Source organism: Hippocampus bargibanti, linkage group LG22 (assembly GCF_051943395.1).
Source record: "Hippocampus bargibanti isolate YZ-2025 linkage group LG22, ASM5194339v1, whole genome shotgun sequence".
Lineage (NCBI taxonomy): Eukaryota > Metazoa > Chordata > Actinopteri > Syngnathiformes > Syngnathidae > Hippocampus > Hippocampus bargibanti.
The window spans coordinates 864,803-888,215 of NC_142755.1; the positions used below are offsets into that span (position 1 = coordinate 864,803).

The window sequence follows — 23,413 nt, forward strand, 5'->3', positions numbered from 1 at the left end:
GTAACGCAATAAACGCGACACAGAGGAGGCGTTCAGGCCAAAGGAAAAAAAATTGCTAACAAGAGGAAACATATCATGTCGTATGTCAAGGCACATGTCGCTGATCTTTTGTCATGTTGAGGCCACATGCGCATGATCAATCCAGTAGCACGTCGGGGACGCCGACAATTTATTGGTGGCTTTTGAACGCAAGGAGAGAAAGAAAAAAAGCTTAAATGTCATTAAAAAAGAAAAAAGGGGCGTCGGAAATACTGGATTTTCAAGCTGAGTCATTGCCATGGATGGGACATTCACACTTGACAGGAAATCGTAAAGGGCCGCTTTATGAACACAAAGAAGAAAAAAAATGGCACTTTTATCGTTCCACGTACAATGTGACAGCCAGGTGGCGAAGCGCTGGGTGAGTTTTGCGAGTCTACGCAAAACGCGCGTAATGTTCTGTGGCGACTGGATGACGCGAAAACCCTTTGATGGGGTTTTTTCCTTTCTCTGCTTTTGTACACATGAAATTGTACTATAAACTATAAATACAAACTAAAAAAATATAAACAAGTAAAATAATAATAAATAAATAAATAAATAAATAAATAATACAAATAAATAAATAAATAAATAAATAAATAAATAAATAAATAAATGTATACAAATACATAAATAGATAACTAAATAAATCACTACCTAACTAAATAAATAAATAAATAAATAAATAAAATAAACAGCGTGGTCGTGCATTGAGGGGGTGAGAAATCAGGCGTATTGGTTTTGAAAAGTGACAAAACAACACAGACTCAAGGAAAAATATATCATTTTGTATGAAACACAATCTGGCTTCCTTTTGTTTCCTTCAGAAACAAAATGGATAGTTAATTTTAATGCGTATCCATAAAGAAAAATACAAGCAGATGGGGGGAACAAGTTTACTTTTGTTTTTCTGATCCAGCGTTGAAAACAAGCTTCTGTTTGGGGTGGACAGGAAGTAGCCTGGGCATCAAGATGTCCTCCGATTCTTTCTCTGTTTTGTGTTTCGAGGCTTGCTGGTTTGGCAGTGAATGAAAAGCACTCGGCCGCTTGAATGACAAACCGCAGTCCTCCAAATGCGTCCCGCATCATGGAAGTTCGTGTCTTTACGTGGAAACCGGGCCCAACAATAGGACGCGGACGATTTTCCTTTTTGGCTGCGGACCATTGAAAAATGCTCACATTGTCCTTTTTTGCGCGAGACGACGGGTCACATTGGACGCGAATGGATCTTTTGGGGCCGCTGTGGAAAATTGCAATTCAATCCAAAACGAATGAAGCTTTTCTCATTAGCATATACAAGTATAGTCTGAGCACACTCGAGGGAGAGCAATTAAGCCCCACTTGTTCCATGACCTTGTATTAAAGTCTACACGTTTCATCATTCACATGGTGGATTGGAAGGATGTGCCATCTATTTAAAAATCATTTATTTATTTATTCAGGTAGTTATTTTTAATTATTTTTTAAAATATGTTTAGATGCTTATTTATTTAAAAATAATTTAGTTATAATTATGATTATAATTATTTATAATCATTTATTTATCATTATGTATTTTTTATTCCTATGTTAATATGCTTACTTAACCATTTAACAAATACAGTAAAGTCTCGTTATATCGATATTCAAGGGAGTCCGAAAAAATATCGATATAACCGGGACTATCGATATATCCGATATCGATATAACGAGACTTTACTGTACATTAGTATTTTTTCAAATACATGTATTTATTCATTTGTTTATTTTTAATATGATTATTTTTTATATATTTTTCCTATATAATTTGCTTATTTATTTTTAAATGCTTTTTTAAATTTATTATTATTAATGATTTTTCTAATTCCATGCATTTATTTATTAAGTAATTTATTTTTTCAAATGTTTATATGCTTATTTATAATCTTTTTGAAACTTTATTTTTTAAATATTTTTTTATTATTTTAAATTCACATATTTATTTATTTATTTATTTATTTTTCCTACTTAAAAAAAGACTAAATATGTTGTCACAGTGGAAGAAATTAGTTAAAAAAAAAAAATCGAGGTCAACTGTGAGGAATGGATTTCAAAAAATAAGAATAAATATGCTGCAAAAATAAGAGTTGGAGCAACCACACAACACACCAAAGAAGCGCATGAATAAATAGCCTTTACCGGTACACGACTCCAATAATTAAATCTTCATTTCGTCATCGTTGATCGATCAAATTTACCAGGGAGAAGAGTCCAGCCTGTCCTGGCCGTTGGCTTTCCTGTCACGGGACACGGCGGTGGGCAGGCGAGAGGACCGTAAGACCTGGGGGTCAACTTGTCCACCGGGGGACATATTGGGTTCAATTTTTAACAATTTTCTTTCTTCCCTGTTCGGAACTCGAGAGCGTCGCGGCTCCGGACTGTCGTGCTACGTCTGAATGGGGGGCGGGGGGATTCCCCATTTGGACCCATCCCCTTGCCCCGGAGACCCGTGAGAGGTCCAGCAGGTGCTGTCTATAGAAAGCCCAAATGCGGATGCGCCGCATACCAAAGCGCCTGAGACCGACTCTGTCTGGGTCGGACAATCCGGTCTGGAAATGTGGCTATTTTCTAAGAGTTTGAACTACTGTATAGTGCGTTCCCGTTGAGCGATAGATATTCACAAGTAGACATACGATTGTGATTTTGGGTTTGTCGCAATGTATTGATCGGATTATTTGGAGGGAGATCCAAAAATTCAGTTTCTGGGCTAGATTTGCAAAAGAGATGATAATAGACGGCGACAGACCGCGACGGACCTCGATGGACCTCGAAAGACCGCGACAGACCGCAACAGTCCGCAACAGTCCGCAATAGTCGACAATAGACCGCAACACACCGCAATAGGACCACAATATTTCTTTCAGGTAGTCGCGGCGCAGCGGGAAGCACTTAAAGCGACATGGACCGGAGTGCAACGAGTTTACAGGATCGGTTTTGGCAACAAAAAAAAAAAAAAAATGGTACCTGGACTGCATCTCTTGCAACTTGTTGGCAGACGTCGCGGTGCTGCTGTTGCTGCTACTGCCGGTCTGCTGGCTGAGCTCCACCAGCGACTGGTAGTACTGCTGCTGTTGCTGCTGCTGCTGCTTGTAGCGGGACAGGATGAAGAAGAGACCCAGGATGCTTTTCAGGTTGCCATTCCGGATCTCTGCAGAGAGCCCCCAAAAAATGCTGAATCCCGACTTTAAAACACTTTGTACTGTTAAATACGATCAGATGTCGTTTCATCGGCCTCGCCAAAGCTTCTGTGAGTGAAAGCAGATCAGCAGTTTCAAGGCGGATCAAACTTTTCAATTTTGCACCGCTTACTCCGTCGGAGTGAACGCTGAGAAGCTCACGGAGATATCAGACTTATGCAACGCGAAAGCTAGAAATCGAAAATGTTGAAGGAAATAACTTTATTGACGTCGGTTATGCAGACGAAACTAAAATAAATGACCATATTTTTGGTGTATAAGGCGCACAGGCGTATTTGCCGCGGCTTGGAATTGAAGCAAATTTACTCGAGACTAAAATGTCGATCAAATGACAGATTCTTGCTTTTTTTTGCTGTAGGAAAAAAAAATATGTCTGAATTTTGGTGGGGCTTGGAACCAATTAGTGCATTTACATGCAAACCGCATCTCGGTTTAAAACATTTTTCCAATGAAGACATTTCCTCCAGAACCAATCAATTTCCAAAGTCGAGTGACCACCGTAGTATGTTTTTGTGTTTTAGTTTTCCGCTAACGGCGTTTTTGGCGTGTTTAGGGAAAGTTTTTGAGATTGGGCAGCCTTTAAGCCTGAGATTGTCAGCAACACACGGCGTTTTCATTAAGGCGCGAGGCGCGGGCTTGGGGGGGGGGGGGGGGGGGGGCTTTCAGCTGTCGCGACTCTGGCGCGCTGCAGAAAATAAAGTGTTTCTGTTTGGCTCGCCTTCAATGAAAATGCGCCTTTGATTGTTTTTTTTAAGTGGTTTGACTTGCTTCCATTCAGTCGTTTTTGTAATTTGGCGAGGTTGTTCCGGGGGTTAAAAAAAAAAAAAAAAAAAATTGGAAAAGAGAGAATGGGGGTAATATTCAAGTACAATGTCAGACACAAATACACTTAAAGTTATCTAGCTAGCTACCGAGCTATATATTTGCTATCCATTAGCTGTCCAGCTGACTGGCTGTCTGGCTTGCTATCTCTAAGCGATCTAGCTGGCTATTTGGCTAGCTAGTTAATGGCTCTCTATTAGCTCTCTAGCTGCCTGGCTATCTATCTATCTATCTATCTATCTATCTATCTATCTATCTATCTATCTATCTATCTATCTATCTATCTATCTATGTAGCTTTCTATCTATTTGAGTTACAGTTTTGGTCTGCGTGCAGTGGTCACATGACTGTATTTTTCAATTCCAGTAGCATTGGGAAGCACCGCTTGGTGATCCTAAGACCTTGGCAACACGCCGTCTTTATTTAGCAACTCAACAAAAGCCACTTTTGTATTTGTACTGGGTAGACCTATGACTCTTTCCGAAAACCTCTTTGACAATTGGAGCAGTGTTGCTTCTCGGTTCTTGTTGATCATAACCCCGACCTCGCCGGCGAGAACTTGACATACTGACCAACACGTTGGAATTCAATTCGACCCGCCACGCGTACTAAAAACAGCTACGTGACGCACCGCCGGCCTGGAATTTCAACGTCTATTAATAAATTGGCTATCGGCTTACCGAACAGGGATAGCGTCTGTCATTTCCTGGTTCTTGTGCCATCTAATATTATTTTAACTCATTCACTGCCATTCCAGAATCGATTTGGGAATAAAGCGCTGGTCAGACCTCTGGCCCCCTTCCACAAAGGGGATTGTATTGTAATAATAATAATAATAATAATACATTTAATTTCTAAGCGCTTTTCAAAACTCTCAAGGTCACTACAGTCACGGTATAAGTTTTTCTGTGGGTAAGCAGCGGTAGCCACACGCACCAGCGTTCACTCAACCCGGAAGTAACTCAAATAGATAGCAAGCTAGCTAGCGAATATATAGCTAATAGCTAATGAAGATATAGCTATTAGCTAGTGAATAGATAGCTAATAACTAGCGAATAGATAGCTTTGTATAGCTAATAGATAGCTAGCCAATTAGACAGACAACAGATAGCCAGCCAGCGAGATAGCGAATAGATAGCTAGCCAGACAGAGAGCTAATAGAAGTGTAAAAAGGACGAGCGCAGTGGCGACGAATAACAAAGAAAGTTGATAGCAACAGCGCGACTAAAAGAAACGATCACACTGGTTATAAAACGGACTGAGACTATTTGATGAGTGGTCCCGGTTCAGGTTTTGGAAGGTTCCGGAGCTTACCTTCTGCAGAGAGCCCCTGCACATTCACTCCTCGGGCGTCCAGAAAACTCAGGCAAGCGTCCACATTTTCAATCTGGGAGACAAAAACAAATCAGATGTAGCAACTTATAAGAGCTGAAATGTCTCGTGGTGGGTGTTGGGGGGGGTGATCGGCGTTATTAGCCATAAAGCACATCATTGTGCGCTTACAAAGCCCCATGCCCACCACGACCCGCTGACATAGTGACCGCAGTGTGTCGCCAACGACTCTGCCCGCGGCGTGGCGCCGCTAAGTCACATTACGCTGACAGCTAGCAACTTTGTGTGCAGAAATGAGGAGGCGGCGGCATCTGAAATGCAACCCCCCCCCCCCCCCACTAAACTCCCATGTACACACAAATAGATAACACACATTGGAGGCAGGGGAATTTTGCCACATTCCTTCATTAGCGTGCCGCTAACTGCTAGCGACGCCGAGTTGATGGATGACGAGGTCAAAGTTCACAGTAAGAGCCTATCAGTGGAGTGCGCCGAGGCCACGCCGGCTGGGTCCACTAGGGCGGACGGACGGACGGACGGCTTTATTTATTTATGTATTTCCGTATTTATTCATTTACAGTAAAGTCTCGTTATATCGATATCGGATATATCGATAGTCCCGGTTATATCGATACTATTTCTATGCACGCACGGAAAAAATTACATGCAAACAGGGTCGGATATATCGATAGTCCCGGTTATATCCATATTTTTTCAGACTCCCTTGAATATCGATATAACGAGACTTTACTGTATTTATTTGCATAGTTGTTTATTTGTTTTTTGGGGGGTATTATTTATGTATTTCTTTATTTTAACGTTTATTTATCTATTTATCTTATGTATCTTGTGTATCTTATGTATGTTATTTATCTTACGCATGTTATTTATTTATTTATCTGTCTACCTAGTTATTTCTATTTCTGTATTTATACATGTTGAAGAATGCAAGAAATAAATACATAATTTCCAAAAAACATGAATCAATTAATAAATAAAAAAATAATGGATTTTAAAAAATACATAGGCATAAAAATAAATAATAAGAAATAACTATATATATATATTTTGCGAAAAATACATGAATAAATTTCTAAACTAACACAAATAAATAAATGTGTTTTTTAATTAAACATAAAATAAATAAATAAATAAATAAATAAATAGCTTAATGAATGAATAAAATAAAATATGACTGGAGTTTATGGTCCAGTTCTTCTCGTTAATAAACCCACTCGTAAATGTTGCAAATTGTCTGCCGCCGACCAGAACCGGAAAGCTTTCCCGCCTGAGATGAAATTGTCAAGTCAAATGAGCCGACGCATCAATCGTGAGAAAAAGGAGCTCCTTTCGGAAAAAACAAGCATAAGCGTTTTACGCGGCCTCATAAATGACAGGTTTGATTTCAGCTAAATGTCACGCATGGACTGGAAAATGCTTACCAGTCCTTTATTTTCTGCAAATATATCACGCGGCCATGTCATGTGACTTGTGAACCAGTGGCATTTCTGCCCCTAAACCTCAATTGGCTAAACCTCGCGGGTCATACATGATGTATGACCCGCACGTGGCAAATGGATGTCTTGATTATATACGTTGGCTTGCTCGGCGCTATCGTAAAACTTGGTAAACTGCCCTGCGCTACTTTGGAAAGCATCTGGATTGCAGGCCTGTTTTGTGTCCGCATTCAAGAAGACCACTCCTGTTTTTTTTTCACCCCTTTGCGACGTTCCAATCGCTAAATATCGAACAAAAGCCGCACTCGGACATCAAATCCAAGTTGAAGGCTTCCCAAAACGGATCAAGTTGCGCCATTTTCTCCAACTAGCCTGAATATGGACCACCGGTGTCAAACATAAGGCCCCGGGGGCCAAATCTGGCCCACCACATCATTTTAGGCGGCGCACAAACGCAAATCAATTTTGCGAAAATGAATTGACATTTTCCAGATTATTCACTCTCCTGTTCACATTTTTATTGCTACATACAGCGACACGCTGACATATTCTGGCGTCAAGCTATGGGAGTCGCTAGCTGCCAGTTTCCACGTCGGAGTTGCAAGAATTTATATTTTCTTTTGGTGATGAGTAATAGCCATTACGGGATTACTGTCTACCGAAATATTCCAGTTTCGTTGCAACTTTCCCGTTTAGTTTCGACGCGGAAATAACCGTTGCCTGTGGTGCGGCGGCGCTACGTATCGCTTTCTTGCTGAACCAGCTTTTTGCGCATGGAAACAAACAAAATGAGTGGACCAAAAGACTTTATACAACCCCACAACCATCCCTACAATTAAAGTTTATTTTGCTAGCTCAACAGCTGGCCTACTCTAAAAATGCGCCGCTTTCCCTTCGACAGGACATTATTGATTTATGCATTTTGGGCTACGAGATGATCATCTCGAATGGTTTTCGTTTCAGCAGTGGAGAACTGGCCATCTGCCTGGTGGCACTTTGGGGCGGGGGCTCGGTGCCAATCACCTGGCTTTCAAAACGCCATCGGGGATGCTTCCTTATCCCCAACCATTTGTTGCCATTTTTCCTCACCCGCCTCCCAGAACTAGCTCGGCTTGTTGTAAACAACCCGAAGTCTCTGTCGCAGTCGGTTAATAAAACTCCAGTTTTAAATTAGGCGCATGATCAATTGTTTGGGGAGGTTATTAATGAGCGGCGGCGGTGATGAAGCATCTGGTCGGTGAAGCGTAAAATCTGTGGCATTTTTTGTTGTGGTGGGGTGCAGGTGGCACGCACATGGGCACCAGATGAGTCCGGTTGGGCTTTCGGGCTCTTAACTCTATTCGGAATGGCAACCCCCACCAGGGGAAACCGTCAGCTTTGGAATTTTTAGCTTGAGGTCGACCAAAACACATTGGATGGAGAACCAGGGAATTAGAAATTCTCAAGGTTACTGTAAGTGACTTTGGGAAATGCCCTATTCATCCGGGTCATTGCATTCTTCGGGTGGAGAATCAATTTTAACTGTTCTGGTTGTTTTGGAAGAGAGACTTCGGTTCTCTGATGATTTTGAGGGGAATTCTACACCCCCCACACCCCCTTACTCCGTTTACAAGTCATTAAATCCCGGGCGCAGAAAGGTTGCACACGCGAAACGTTATGATAAAAGTTCCCCATCCCGTCAACCGGCTGGGACGGTTGCGTTTTATATGATCCGCCATACCATAAATCCGACTTGAATATAAAGCGGCGGGTTGTTACATCTAATCGCTTCAAAAACGATCTGCGGGATTCTACGGGCAGATGCTGCATCACTTCATTTACCGCTACGCAATTCATTATTTATGAGCTAACGTGATTTGATTGGTTCTTTTATGAATTTTTCTTCAAAAGCACGAGACTACAGGATTTTGGGACCCCCGCTCCAGATCCCAAACACAACACAACTGGACTCTTCGACCATTAGCGGCGATGATGAATTCTCAAGTATTGGAATAATATCAGGAATGTCTGTGGGACACGAATGTCTGCTTCTTTCTGTGCAAGCGAACGTGCTTCCTGAAAGTTCTGGTTCCACCAGAACAGGTGGAGGGGGGTAGGAGGTCAGTGGGATTAGCAAGAGTAAGGCGGCATACATAGGCACCAGGTTCAGAACTATTTGATAGCTAACCTCGACGATATACACAATTTCCGTTTTAGCGCAAGGCCAGCATTGCTATCGTAGAGGTTTCGCTAACTTTTGCCCCCAAATTCTACTGTCCAAAATGTAAGTTTGAGGTGAGTTGATTGTTGTGAAACCAGTTCAATGTCTGCCAAATTGCCCTTTTTCGGTCTTTGGTAATCTAAGTCAAAAATGGCGTCACAAACTTGACCGACACTTTCAACGAAAACTACTGTAGATTTTCCAAACAATCAACGTTTAAAGATGAAATATTTTGAACTAAAAAGCTAACAAACTCATCCAGAACTGAGAACCTATTTCGTCTGAAATTTGGTTGGCCGCAGGACCACTTAGCTGCTCGGCTACGTGACTTTTCCAAAGTCCACACAACAGTAAACAAGTCAAGTTATAAAACATAACATTAGCTTGGCTTCAGCCTTGCCAGTTCAAGCCCACAATCAGTTTTTGGGGAGTTTATCTCCAGGAAATTCGGTTTGACTCTTGGAACTCTCAGGTTTCACCTTCCAGCTTCCTTCCTGGTTCGTTCCTGCCACTTCCTCTTTGAGATCAGGCGACTTCCACCACAGCTGGACTCAAAAACAGCTGAGAAACGCCAACAAAAACGTGTGAAACTAATTTTTTGGGAACAAATCCCAGATTTTCTCCTCAGATGTTCCAAGTCTTTAAATCCAAAGCATCAATTGGTCCTGTCTGGGCGAGCGACGTAATAGTGCTGTGGAAATATATGAACGCATACTACGACAATGGCTCTAGCAGAGCATAAAAATAAATAAATAAATAAATGCAGCATTCGTCAGATCGGACTTGAGTACTCAGCCTCATTAACTCCTTCACTGCCAGATGTCCAAAAAAATGAGTCCATTCCAGTGCCAGGGTTTTTGTCATTGTCACTCGAATTCCAGGACCCATAGAATATCGACTTTTAGGACTATATAAACATTCAATGCAGCGTAAGAAACCTTAGACTCTCTTATTTTATCAGAAATAAAGAGTTAATTCCTAAGTTATATGGGTCCGGAGTTATGTGAGCTTCAAATGGGGGCAGATGTATAAAATAGAATGCAATATACATTGATTTATATATCGCTTTAACAACAGCAGAAGCAAGAACAGAGCGTTAACGTGGACAAAAAAGAAATGTGAAAAAGAAAAACATAATAATAATAATACATTTCATTTATGTCTTTCAAATCACTTTTCAGTCACAAGATAAGTTTTTCCTGCGGGTGAGCAGCGGCAGCCACACGCGCCAGCATTCACTCAACCCAGAAGTGAAGTAACTCAAATGGATAGAAAGCTAGCTAGCTAATACATAGCCAATAGATAGCAAATGGTCAACTAGACAGCTAGCTAGCCAGTTTCGGAAGACTCACCATTTGGGTGTGACTGCGAGGGCTGCCATTGATATCCTCCACCTTCTCATTAGCTGCAGGAGAAGAAAAAAACAAGACATGGTCACTAGCCGTCCGTCCACTGCGTCCACCGCAGTGAGCTCAGGTGCAAGTCGGCACAGAAAACCCACCCCTCCCTCTTCTAGAGCGAGGGGCAAGCAGTGCGTAGGAGGGTACCAGGAAGAGGGGGAGTGTGTGCGCGCATGAGGCGTCTAGGAAGCTAAACTGGCTAATTCTTCAGCTGCTGCCAGTGAATTAGCGACGGGACAGAGCTTGGCCTCGTTGCCTGTTTTCGGGGTAAGCGGGGAGGGTAAAGTTTCAATTTCAAGGAGAGGGAGAGGAATCACATGCTAAAAGAAGAATTCTGGTATGGTATCAGTCTTAGATCACGCTAATTCGAACGATGCTAAGCAGTGGTGATCATCAAAGCTGCCAGCAGCGCTAACATCTCGTCCGTGTCAATTTGAAGCCGATTGATCAAGTTCAAAGCGTCCCAACGACCGGCCGGGTTTTCATCTCACGGCGCGTAGCATCACAAGCGTCACTTAGCGTACAATTTGCTCAGATCAGAAGATACGGACGAGATCGTCTTTTATCATTCGGTGACTCTTTAGGTCTTTGTGAAAATGTTGCTGTTGTTGTAGGCTAGCTGTCGCTTTGCGAGCTAGCTGACAAGAGCGACAATGTAAGCTAGCTGTCACTTTGAAAGATATCTTAACAAGAGTGGCACTGTAAGATAGCTTTCACTTTGCGAACTAGCTGACAAAAATCATTGTAAACACGTTCTCACTTTGCAAGTTAGCGGACAAGACTGACATTGAAAGCTGGCTATCACTTCGCAAGCTAGCTGACAAGAACAACATTGTAAACTGTCATTTTGCAAGCTAGTTTACAGGAGCGACATTGAAAGCTACCTGTCACTTTGCTAGCTGGTTTAAGAGAGGAACATTGTAAACTAGCTGTCACTTAGCAAAATAGCTTAACAAGAGTGAGATTGTAAACTAGCTGTCACTTAGCAAAATAGCTTGACAAGAGTGAGATTGTAAGCTAGCTCCTTTTGCGAGCTAGCCATTGCAGATGATAGCCAAGAAGCCTACCTATGATTTGGATGATCTGCGCCAGCAGGACTCCATCGGTGACGTCCTGGCTCAGGTCCTTGATGAGCCGCTGACAGCCCGATTTGGCCAGGTAGTGATTAGCCCAATCTGTGTAAATCTGTCAACACAGAAACATCAGCGGACAAAATTAAAATAGATATGCGCATTATTACTTGACCCAAACAAATGGCTTCCTAAAAGCACAACGTGTGTGTTTGCATATAATACAAAACTGCATTGGCGACTGAATGCAATTCAAAGCTGACAGACAGCAGTTGTCTGTGCTTTACGCAAAGCTACCAGCAGAGGGCGGTACTGCACCGATTTTTTTATGAGTATTTTTTTCTGGAATCAGCAACTATTCAATTGGAATCATTTGCAATATTTACACGCGGTGATCCATTTCATGACCACTGAAGCGGAAATTAAATCACATGCAGGATTTATTATTTTGTCAATATCAGATACACGTCGTGAAGTAAAATCTTTAAATAGTGACCACATACTAGTTTTATGGCACATTTGGGGTCTGACAACAACTTTATGCAAAGTGGCATTGGTTGCATTATTATCATCATTAAAAACTGCCTATCGGAGGCTAAAAGTGCCCCCCCGACGCACAACTTCCCACTCCTGCGCCTTTAATTTATTCGCCGGGCGGCATCCGCGTTGCTGAGTGTGAGCAAATCAGGAGGAAATTGGGGTCGTGACCTTCGCTGGTGCGAGAACTAATAGCGCCGTGGTCCAATTTGAGGACCACAGCAGAGCCTCTGGTAATCAGGTGACCTTTTCCTTCTGTTGTGCAAACTGAATTTCGGACAGATTTGGTGCATCGAGTCTCTCGGCCAGTGATGAAAATATTAATAATCATAATAATATCGTTTTAAAATACAGGTAACATCTGACTCATATTTCAAAACTGTTTTCATGCATTGGACGCACCGCATTATAAGGCGCATTGAAAGTACAATACTGTTAGGGATCCATTGGCTGATTAGCTGGCTGGCTTTTAGCTGGCTAGCTGTTGGCTACCTGGCTACCAAGCTAGGCAGTAAATCCCCAAATGCTAACACATTGAAGCTAACACCTGCCCTCCTCCTTTTCCCTTTCTTCTTTCCAACGCCACATTCTGAGGTGATGACACACTGACTAACAAGGTGAAAAACAATACCTGCTCTCAAACACATAACGCCCCCGACTTCCAGTAAGCGTCCATCTTATGCAACAATTAATGACTCCCAGCAACAGTTTCAATACCACCGTGGTTTTCACAGACGCCCCCTTCCACCCCAGGCTTTGATATTTACAGTAAAAGTGGTCCGGGGTGAACGTGCAAAACATCTGACTGGTAGTTGAGTCACGTAGCGCTGAGTCACAGAGAGTCCAGGGAAATGTGGCTTCCCCTCGCCGCCTCGCTTGAATGTCTTCCCCGATGCTCGCGAGCCAGCAGACTCTGACTCACGCATATTTACCGCGCGTGTCCGTGTTGCACTTTGATGGATCTTTAGCGCCGCACATGTATTTATTTATTTTTAGTAAGAAATGACACGAAGATAGATGGTTTAAAAGGGGAGTCAAATAAGCTATTTTCATACAACAGCAAAACCCTTTACTAAATCACCATGGTGGGGGGGAGGTTTAATTTGGATCGTTCTTACAACAGACTTCTTAGATCGTTACCACACAGGCTTAGTTATGCTGATGAGGTGACACCAGAGCAAATGGGACAATCAGGCCAGTGGTAGACCCCATTATCAGGCAGGACAATAGAAGTAATCAGTGGAGCCTCAGGGAATAGTCCTCTGCTCCCCCGAACCTGAGAGCAGGGACCTATCAAAGCATAGTCTGGCACCGCCACATCTGGACAGTAGGGATATATATATATAGGGCCAAAACTACCAGCAAAAAAAAAAGGTCGCTGGCAAAGCCTTTTGGACAAGAAGCAAAACGTCCGACACAATCAAAGAAGTACAGATGACGGCTGAAGAAACCTTCTCATCGATGGACCACTCCTGTACGACTGAGAGCTTACACAGACCTTAGTCTCTCTTCTTTCATCAGAAAAAAATAGTTAATTCCTAATTTATATAGGTCGGGAGTTATCTGAGTTTGAACTGGGGGGGGGGGGGCGTACAAAATACAATCCATCCCTATTGATTGATATAGCGCTTTAACAACAGATTAAGCTAGAAAAAAGCGCTAACATGGAAAAAAGGCAAGACCTCAGGGTCTTCTGCCTGTGGGGCATGCCCGGAACACCCGACCAGGAGGCGTACAGGAGGCTTCCGAATCAGATGCCCGAGCCACCTCATCTGGCTACTCTCCATGTGGTGTAGAAGCGGTATGTATGAATCCATTCCTCTGAAATGATTTTAAATTGTGAAAAATGGCTAGCGTGTCTGTTTTCAACACCCGTCCGTCCTTTCTGCGCCGAGACACTTCAAATTAGCCATTAGCATGCTTAATTACACAAGTGTCGTTTCACCACTCTGGAGCAGCGTCATAAGTCATATTGGGTTACCAGAATCTGTCATCTGACCGCATTATTAATGAACCCTTCACGAATGGATCGAGAGTGAGAGCAGGGTGAAGGTAAATGAAACGTTACGTCCCACATGGGACCACCAACCCTTGTGAAGAATGAAGGGTCAAGGGAAGCGGCGGAAGGAAACTTTTTGTTCCCCTCTGAGGAGCGAGAATGATTGAGAGGGAAATGTCTAGGACTGGACGGCGAGATCTTTATTGTATGTCCTCTGTCTGGACCTAGAGTCAAACAGGACATGTCCAATAGAGTCCAAAAATACCGATGCTAGGTCGCACTATGGCGCACTGCGTACCCTTGATAGGAAAGTCAAGCTAAATTCGGCCTTCAAATAGGAAAGCTGGAAATGGACTCGGAATATGTTGACCACCGCCGCGTTCTGGGCCAATAAAAACGCTTCCAAATCAGCAATTTGGAACCCGCAAGGGAGCGTCTGTATATGAGACTAACCTCAACGTAAATCCATCTGTGTCAATATGACACACCAAGTCCAAAATCCGACGTGGAGACAAGAGTGAATCAGGACATTTCCACTTTTCAGCGCACATCAACTCACATGGCAAATATTTCCAGCCAGACGTACTTACAGACTCTGTCAAAAGCGGTGCTTTAATGTCAATATACGCTAAGCCGTGTCAATAAACAGAAGATCTCAAAAGGGAGTTCTCCACACCTTGGAGAACTTGAATCATCCGCATTCACAGAAGTCGATGTTTGTGCCATTAATGATAGCATTTATTCTAGCAAGAGTAGCAGGTGAGTTACAGGTTTGCAAATATGGCTGTCGGATTGCTATTGAGAGGAAAGTTTGATTCTTTGGAAGCTTGACGTTCACTATAAACGAGTCTTAAAAGCAAAATTCAAAATTGGTTGGTTAGTGCTAAAACTGAACACACGGGTGTATAAACTACACACAAAAAGCATAAGGGCGAGAATGGGCGAGACAGACGGGACAAAAATGCCCTCTATCAACGCTAATCTTCATGGCTGAGAAGGAGGCTAGCGCTGGTTATGGTAAAATGGCGTTAAGTGGCTAATCAAGTACCTGCCGGGAATATCAAAACAAAACAGCCTTCCTATATGCAGACGATTGGAAAGAATGTCCTTGTTGTTTGCTAATAAGCTAGCTCTTAACATTGCCTGCGGGTTGCCGAGTAGGGATGTTACAGTGGAGAAAATGAAACAAAAATAGGATTAGCCAAAGTTTATGGTTCACAAAATAAAAGCATGTGGTACCAGTTGATGATGTGCTCTAATGATATGGGGGGATGGGGGTGTTAGCGGTTCACAGTGCTGTGAGTTACACACTGCAGGTCAGGAGCAATTGGACATGGATGGAGAGCATGATTCGATTAGCGGCGCACCAGAAGCACATTGCCAAGTGGCCACTCGTCGGTCTCGTTTGAAATATTCAAATTGAGCGGAAAAGGAATGTAATGGTTGATTGGCAAAAACACATTCATAAAATAATACAAAATATCTTCTCAAAAAGACTCATGAAAATGTTCAATTCAAAATCATTTCACATGGCGATGATAGTTATAGTTAGCAAGATAGCCAGCTAGCTAGTAAGACAACTAGTGAGGTAGTTAGATAGATTGAAATTGATACTTATCATGGGGATGATTGAGATGGCTAACTACATAGCTAGCTCGATCGCAAGATAGCTAGGTTGATAGCAAGACAGCTAGCAAGATAGTGAGATCGACTGAAATTGAGGATTAGCATGGAGATGATTGGCATAGCTATGTAGATAGATTGCTCGATAACAAGACAGTTAGCCTGTTAGATAGATTGTAATTGAGAATTAGCATGGTGATGATTGGGATAGCTAACTTGATAGCAAGACAGTTATCTAGATAAATAGATTTAAATTGAGAATTAGCATGAGGATGAAGGGGATAGCCAGCTAGGTAGCAAGACAGCTAACTGGATAGTTAGATAGGTCAGAAGTTCGAATTACATAGGTCAGCGGTTAGAATTTCCATGACAGGGATAGCAAGCTATTTGGCTGGCTAGATAGCAATATAGCTAATAAGATATATTGGGAGATAGACTTTAATTAATATTTTTAGAAAAAAAAACAACCACATCGGTATCATGCTAAACCTGAAGCTAGAGTGGATTAGTGCGACACAATATGTAGTTGTCTCAGTTGATCAATCAAGCAACACTGCAATATCTGATGCTAGCCCGTGGGGCTACACACACACACACGCCTTTCTATATTCAATCCACAGCTTATGTAGAGTCACGGATGAAACACAAAAAAAAAAAAAAAAAAATCAATGTTTTTTTTCTCAAGATGTGTGAAAAGAAAAACAAGCCGTCCGAAATATAACGACTCCGAGGATCTCCGTGGCCCTGACGTCACGCTGCGCTAAGCCAGATGATGAGCAGTGTATTTGCTCAAATCTCTTGTAGCTTCGCAGGCAGTTGCAAAAAAGCTGCAAATCTCTTAGCTTTGATTGTATGCCAGAGCTGTCCCGCCTCGTCCCTCCCTCGCCACCACTTCACATCCACCGCCGGCGAAATGTTCGACCCACACCGCTCCTTCTTGACTCTAATCCTCATCGTAGCTCGTCGCCCATTTATCTTGCTCTTACGGCCATTCCTTCATCTGTATGCTTTTCCACACATTGCTCCTCTCGCCACCCCCCTTCTCCAAAAAAAAACTCTGGTGGGATAGCAAAAAAAAGTCCAGTCTGGCCCATGAGACGCGGTCACTGATGAGGATTTCAGGTGCAGTCTCAATGACAGCCGTTTTTTATGGTCGGGTTGCGGACTGAAATCAAATCGTCTACCATTTGGTTCCAATCCCCCTTTTTGACTGACGATCCCTGCGAATAAGAACTTAACACCTGGGTAGAGTTTTGGATTTACCATCCTAATAAAACGTAGCCGAGCTTCTTGGAAGAGATAGCCAGTCGTAAATTTCACCAATGGGTTCAGGATCTGGACCGAGTCGGGCCCCACCTAGAGTTCCCCAGCGCGGCGGGCGCCGAATCAACGTCTAAATATACGACGTAACGTACGTCGATACTCTGGGGCGTGATCGTCAGTTCGGATCACTATGGTGGGTGGGGTTCACAGAGGTCCTCAAAACACTCTTACCGAGGGGTCATCTGGGACTTTCTCTGACACCCCCGCCCCCTCACCCCATTGAGCTATTGGCAATATAGCTAGCTATTTTAGTCAGATAACATATTAGCTATCTAGTTAGCTAGCTATCTATCAGCTAGTTATCTAACATTCTATTGGCTGAGATAACCCTACACCGCCACCCGTTGGTCCCGAACCAGTCGCTAAAATCTTTTCATGACCACGTACGACAGCTAAATACCAGTCGTAGCAGCTTGTTTCACAGACACATTTGCTTCTTTCTTTGACTTTTCCATTCTATCCATCATCCGTTGTGTGACAGCCGAACAAAAATTAGTGGTGGACAAAATACGAGCGATCTGTTTGAGGGCAACCCCTTCATTATTTCCAAAGTTCTCCACATGGCTTTCGGATGACTTTCTCCTGCAAAACAGATGAAATAACTCAAACGCCGTGAGTCATTTTCACCAGTTGAAACCGGCAGCGGTTCTCTCAACGTGACGGTTCGGCATTCCGGGCGGGGATCCGTGAAACCTTAGAACCCCCGTACCACTTTTTGTTTCCGCGGTATGTATCCGTAATTCCCTTCCCTCCAGTCACGACAGGGATAAATCAAAACAGGACCGCCCTTGTCGCCGCATAGCTAATTTTGCTAGCCTGAAACTTGAAAGGGGAGTAAAAGAAGCTATTTTGATGAAACAGCAAAACCCTCCGCTAAATCGCCATGGTGGGGTGAGGATCATTCTTACAACAGACTTCTTAGACCACATAGGCTTAGTTATGTTGATGAGGGGATACCAGTGCAAACGGGGCAATCAGGCCAGTCGTAGACCCCATAATCGGGCAGGAAAATAGAAGTAATCAGGGTAGCCTCAGGGAATAGTCCTCCGCCCAACCTGAGAGCAGGGACCTATCATAGCAGAGGTCAGGCACCGCCACCTCTGTACACTAGGGATATATATATATATATATTGGGCCAAAACTACCAGCAAATTTTAGTTCGTTGACGAAGCCTCTCGTATAAGAAGCAAAACATCTGACACTTTCAAAGAAGTCCAGATGACTCCTGAAGAAACCTTTTCATCGATGGACCACTCCTGTACGACTGAGAGCTTACACAGACAGGCGACTTCAGAAGCCAGAAAAGAATGCGGTTAACCCGGAGGTGCGTAGCCACATCGGGGTGTAGCAAGCTACATTTTTTGAGAGGCAATGAGGAATGCAGGTCATGCCGCAATGTCAAATTGGTGACGGGACGCCGTTTCCCACGGACGCATCGACCCGAGGCCCACTCAGGTAAATACACAAACGCTGACCTTTGGTAAACACAAGCTGGGCGGTACTGCTCCTTATCTGGACAGACCTCGGAGGTACTCTGCTTTAACTCATTCACTGCCATTCCCGAATTTGTCCGGGTTTTGGTTTTACTTGCAAAAGGGTGCCAATAAAGACCTCTGGCAATGGTTTACCTCGCGGGGTTATGAATCGCGACGCCAGCAGCCGCAACGGAGCTTAGACGTATAAAAGATGAATGGGATGTCGGCCGTGTAAATTGTCAAAGGGAATTTAAAAATGAGGTTGAAGCATATCGATTCATATTTTCCTCAACATTCTTTACATATTTAACAAAGAGAGTTAAGCACATTTGTTGCGCTTCATTAAGCAATGTATCATGTTACCCTCCAGCCCCCCCCACTAATGCTAATCTCCTTACCCGTTCCAATGTGTACCGATAATCAGCTAGCGCTTTCTCTTATCTTAGATCGCGACTCCGAAACTGATTCCCGACCCCCCCGCCCCCATCTGGACCGCCCCTCATTAGAACATCAGAGTCATCCGAAAGGCCATTTATTATCTCTCAACCAGACCCGGCTAATTGAATCCAGAGTCCGATAGCAATCTAGTAGCGGGTGTGTCAGTGGATTAGCATTGCCCTGTCACCAAGGTAACCCCGGAGAGGAAGTGAAGGAGGAGATCACATGACGCTTCGGAAGGAGTCTGCGAGAGCGTCGCTTTCTCAGTATCCGTCCGATGTTTCCTTTCTAAGTCGTTACTGTCAATCCGAGTCGAGTAGGAAATGATCACAGGTGTGAAACGGGATTGTATTGTATTTGGTCCAGTTGCACCAATTTCAAGCTCAGATAACTCCAGTCCCATAATACTTAGGAATTAACGTTTTCTGATGAAAGAAGAGAGTCTATGATTTCTAACGCTGAATTGAATGTTGATATAGTCCTAAAACTCAATATTCTATGGGTCCTGCAATTGGGAGTGAAAATGACAAAAACCCTGGCACTGGACTAGACAGTTTTGCACATCGAACTCCCAATGCATGTCAACTACTTCTTCAGCCTTGAGTGCCATCTTCCTACTCTATTTCTGTTTTTGTTTTAATTCCCAGTGAAGGAGAAGAACAACTTCTTCGCACTGATGTGGAGTCCCCAGATTGAAAGCTTAGGTGTCAAACGCAAGGCCCGCGGGCAAAATCTGGCCCGCAATGTCATTTTCTTCAGTCCGCAAAAGCAAACCAATGATTTATGTTGGAATCTAATTCTGTTTCTCTTCTGGTTCGGAGTTCAACTGAGTTTTATGATGAAATACCAGCGGGGACGATAGATGGTGAACAGAAAAGACTACTTTATTCTAGTAAAACAATCGAAGAACATCTCTCGTCAAAGCGGGAAGCCAAGAGCACAAAGCCCGCCCCTTCAAGCTAGTTTAACTCACACAGCAGCGATCTGTTGTCCAATCAGTTACGGACAAGTGTTGGAAGAACATTAGACTGAAATTTGATACTTGTTACACTCTACATACGCAACTAGTTAACTAATAAGCTACATACATCCATATAGACTAAACTAAACATGAAATAACACTTGATGTTTACGGATGTGTATAAAAACACTATCAGTCGCAACTTTCATTGACGAAAATGTCAAATTCTTATATGTGACCAAACAGCTCGACACAATGACTTCATCAAAAGCCGAATAAAATATTTGACTTCTTTAAACGGCTTCACCTGTAATGACCCTCCACATTTTAGCGATTGCTCATCTGGAACAAGTCCTGAGCATCAGGTTGGAGACGTCATCAAAAGCGGAAGAGGTCCAGTTGGATTGATTTTGGTCCAGACCAACAGGCAACAATTGGCGAGAAGATCATTACGTCTGTTTAGCGGTTGTTTTATGATTTTTTTTGTTATCTTATCTCCTTTAGAACCAGTGGTCCAATCATGATTTGCTTCCTGCTTTGTCGCCGGGACAGAGCTAAGCAGAGATAAATGGCAGCTTTCATGTGTGCGAGGGGAGATAAGGGTTGTTGTTTACGTTCGATCGGTGAGCAGGATGCTAATGGATCGCAGATATCCAGAGCAGGGTTTCCACTACCTGTTGACGGAATATCTCACTGTGAGGAATAACTGAGGAATTTGACCTGAATTTATTTAGTTTTTTTGTGTATCATATATTATGTATCCCTTTCATGGACAGCAGTGACTACAGATTAGCAAAACGGTTTGAAGCCATACCAAAAGAGGGTTTTGCAACATCTGCAGAACATCCATTGGGAGTGTTCCACTCTCCAGAGCAGTGAGTGAAGCCAGATCTCCAATGTTGTATTTAGTCATGCCCTGTCGCTCACTCTTTCGGTCATGTGGTACACTGTGGCCTAAGCCTCGCTGGATAGATTTCATTGAACATTCCTAATATTTCATGCAGCCAACAAAAAAAAATGTTTTTCTATGCGTCATTAGGACGTTGTGACCTCCCACCGAGAAACCTACGATGGAATGAGACATTAAAATTGGAGTCCACGTAGGGGGATTTAATTTCCTGGCCCTGTGGTTTTACGATGGCCTAGTTCGACACTTAAGGGGCAGATTTAGCGCAGTGTTTATAATCTAAATAATAACTTTAGTGCGCACTTGGAAGCTATGCTGTTTCAATGTATATTCCCCCAAATATGAAACCGAAAAACCTGTCAATCAACACCAATAAATATAGGCAAATATTTAAACAGATCTGCGGCTAATTACAGGTCTCCTGACACCCAAGCGGGAAGCGGCATCAGCGCATCCGCCACTTCAAAGACACACGTGTCCAGCAGCACCCGCAGCCGTCCAACTCAGTCAGAACGCCACTTGACATGGATGCCAACACTGGCCGGATCCATTAGCGCTTCCAATGAAAACATTGAATGGCTAACGCTCCAGGGCCAGGATACTGTGGCCAAAGTGTCCAGTGCAGAGGACGGAGCGAGTTGTCTCAATGAGCCGTAACCGCTGCTTCAGCTGGGAACAATTGAGGACGGCGATGGAAAATGGATCCGCTATTTTGTCACCTTTTATAAACAAGTCACTCATAAAGGCCAAAATGTTCCCTATTGCTTTTTCGCATTGATCTGTTAGCCAATGCAAAACACAAAATAATGGGGAGCGTGACCCATCGATGTCTGTGCCTGTTGCTCAAGCATGATATACAGCACAGGTGTCAAAGCAGAGGCCCGGGGGCCAGATCCGGCCTGACGTATCATTTGATTCGGCCCGTGATAAAAAAATCATGTGTGTCAACTCATATAGCTAAAATCTGTACTGAAATGCTAACTTGTCATCTCTAAGAAATGATGTTGACCCGTTGACACTTGACAAAAAGTCTTTTTTTCAGACATGTCACTGGGAAACGGTGACATCTCCAATGAAGGCTGAAGTGACCGCCGAAACGCCAGGTAATCAGTCACCCGTCATCCAGTCACTGAACTGAGAATCCATCAGTATTTTCAACGACAAGGAACAATACTTTGAATTCCAGCAAGCTACCTTTTGAGAAACGGAAAGAAAAGTGCGTGGCTGCCACAGGCGATCTCATGCTATCCGTCAATGTTCGGAACTTTGTGGGCTATGGGAATGGACCTTTCGACCCGTTCTTCCTCTCTCAAGAGTGTACCTGGGAAAATGATTTATGGCATCGACCGAGAGACGGTCTGCGAATCCCATGGGCAATCGTGCGAGTGGCGGCCAGGTAAAGTCCCAACGTCTCGATGAAGGACAGGGTTGAGGAAATGGCCGTGGTCAATTTCCAGTCACTCAACCTTGGTTGGACTCGTACAGACAGAGGTGTGACGTCTAAATAACCGTCTGGGAATGGAACGTTTGGAAGCAGGTCTTCCTTTTGGCATCTGTTAAGTATTGAATCGGACTGGCCAAGTGAGGCATTTCATCTTTCCCACACTTCTAAGACTCACAGTCCAACAGTAACTCCCTCTCTTTCCTGCTCCTCCTCTCTGCGGTCTGGCCTATTGTGTAACAGTATAATGCCGCTCGAGCTGCGTGTGCCAAAAAAATGGATTCGTACCCCCTAGACGATGTAACTCAAAGCCTTCCCACCCAAAGACTAATGGAGTCTGTCAGGCTCGCGGAAATAAGTCGCAGCCAGTCCGTCTTGCTGGATAAGCTAAGGGAAGAAGAGGCAACATTGGTTGCGTGCATTTTTCATATTTCTGTAAATCTACTTAAACATTTCTGGATGATCAATAGGAGGTTGACTCAAGGATGGTAATCAAGTGTGGGTCAAAAGGGGGCAGGTTCAATGTCTAAGGCTTTAAGAAAAAAAACTGGACCCAAGAGGAGGCTGCCCTTGAAGTCCCAAAGTAGAAAACCGGGATTAAAGTTTGCAATAGTCCGTAAATGTTTTTTGTGTGTACCTCAATTCATCACCTGGTTGTGACTCCATCCAACTCGCAATCACACTGGACGATCTGAGCATGATTTTAGAACCCTACCCTCACTTCATTTCCTTTCTTTCAGCTCACATGCACTTCACACATTTGACGACTGCAACCTGCCGAGAAAAATTCCAGGACCGAATACCACTGACACCACTACTACGGTTTCTCCACTCCGCAAAATTGTCCCTCTGAGCATTTCTGACCCCCCCGAGCTTACATTGAGCGTTTCCCACCACAAGGCGAAAAGGAGGCAACCAGATGCTGCGGGCGATTACGGTTCTAAACCTGAACGAGGTGCCTCCATCTGCTTTCAATCCAGCGGGCAAGTTAACTCCGACCAATGCGTGAAGACCAAATGATGAAAGAAACAGCTTTCTTGCTACTACTTTCACTTCTCATGGAGTGGACCAACTTGCGGTCGGCTTTGAAGACAGCAGGACAAACAAATGAGGGTGTGAGAAAGTCTGCTACGTCTTTCATCGACTCATCAACTATGCGCATTGCAACAGAAGACTAGACTAGTCGTGCCCT

General features: G+C 43.4%; 1 protein-coding gene across 6 annotated transcripts in view; it reads right to left on the reverse strand.

Moving 5' to 3' along the window:
• The window catches only part of nav3 (neuron navigator 3), a 65,317-nt gene that overhangs the window by 37,032 nt on the left and 4,872 nt on the right, over nucleotides 1–23,413 (reverse strand). For all 6 annotated transcript variants that reach the window (XM_088988968.1, XM_088988967.1, XM_088988966.1 and 3 more), the window contains exons 2-5: nucleotides 11,515–11,632; nucleotides 10,400–10,452; nucleotides 5,373–5,445; nucleotides 3,004–3,187 (exon numbers count right to left, since the gene is read on the reverse strand). In XM_088988968.1, the coding sequence (XP_088845094.1) occupies nucleotides 3,004–3,187; nucleotides 5,373–5,445; nucleotides 10,400–10,452; nucleotides 11,515–11,632 (428 nt within the window). The remainder of the gene's footprint in view (nucleotides 1–3,003; nucleotides 3,188–5,372; nucleotides 5,446–10,399; nucleotides 10,453–11,514; nucleotides 11,633–23,413) is intronic.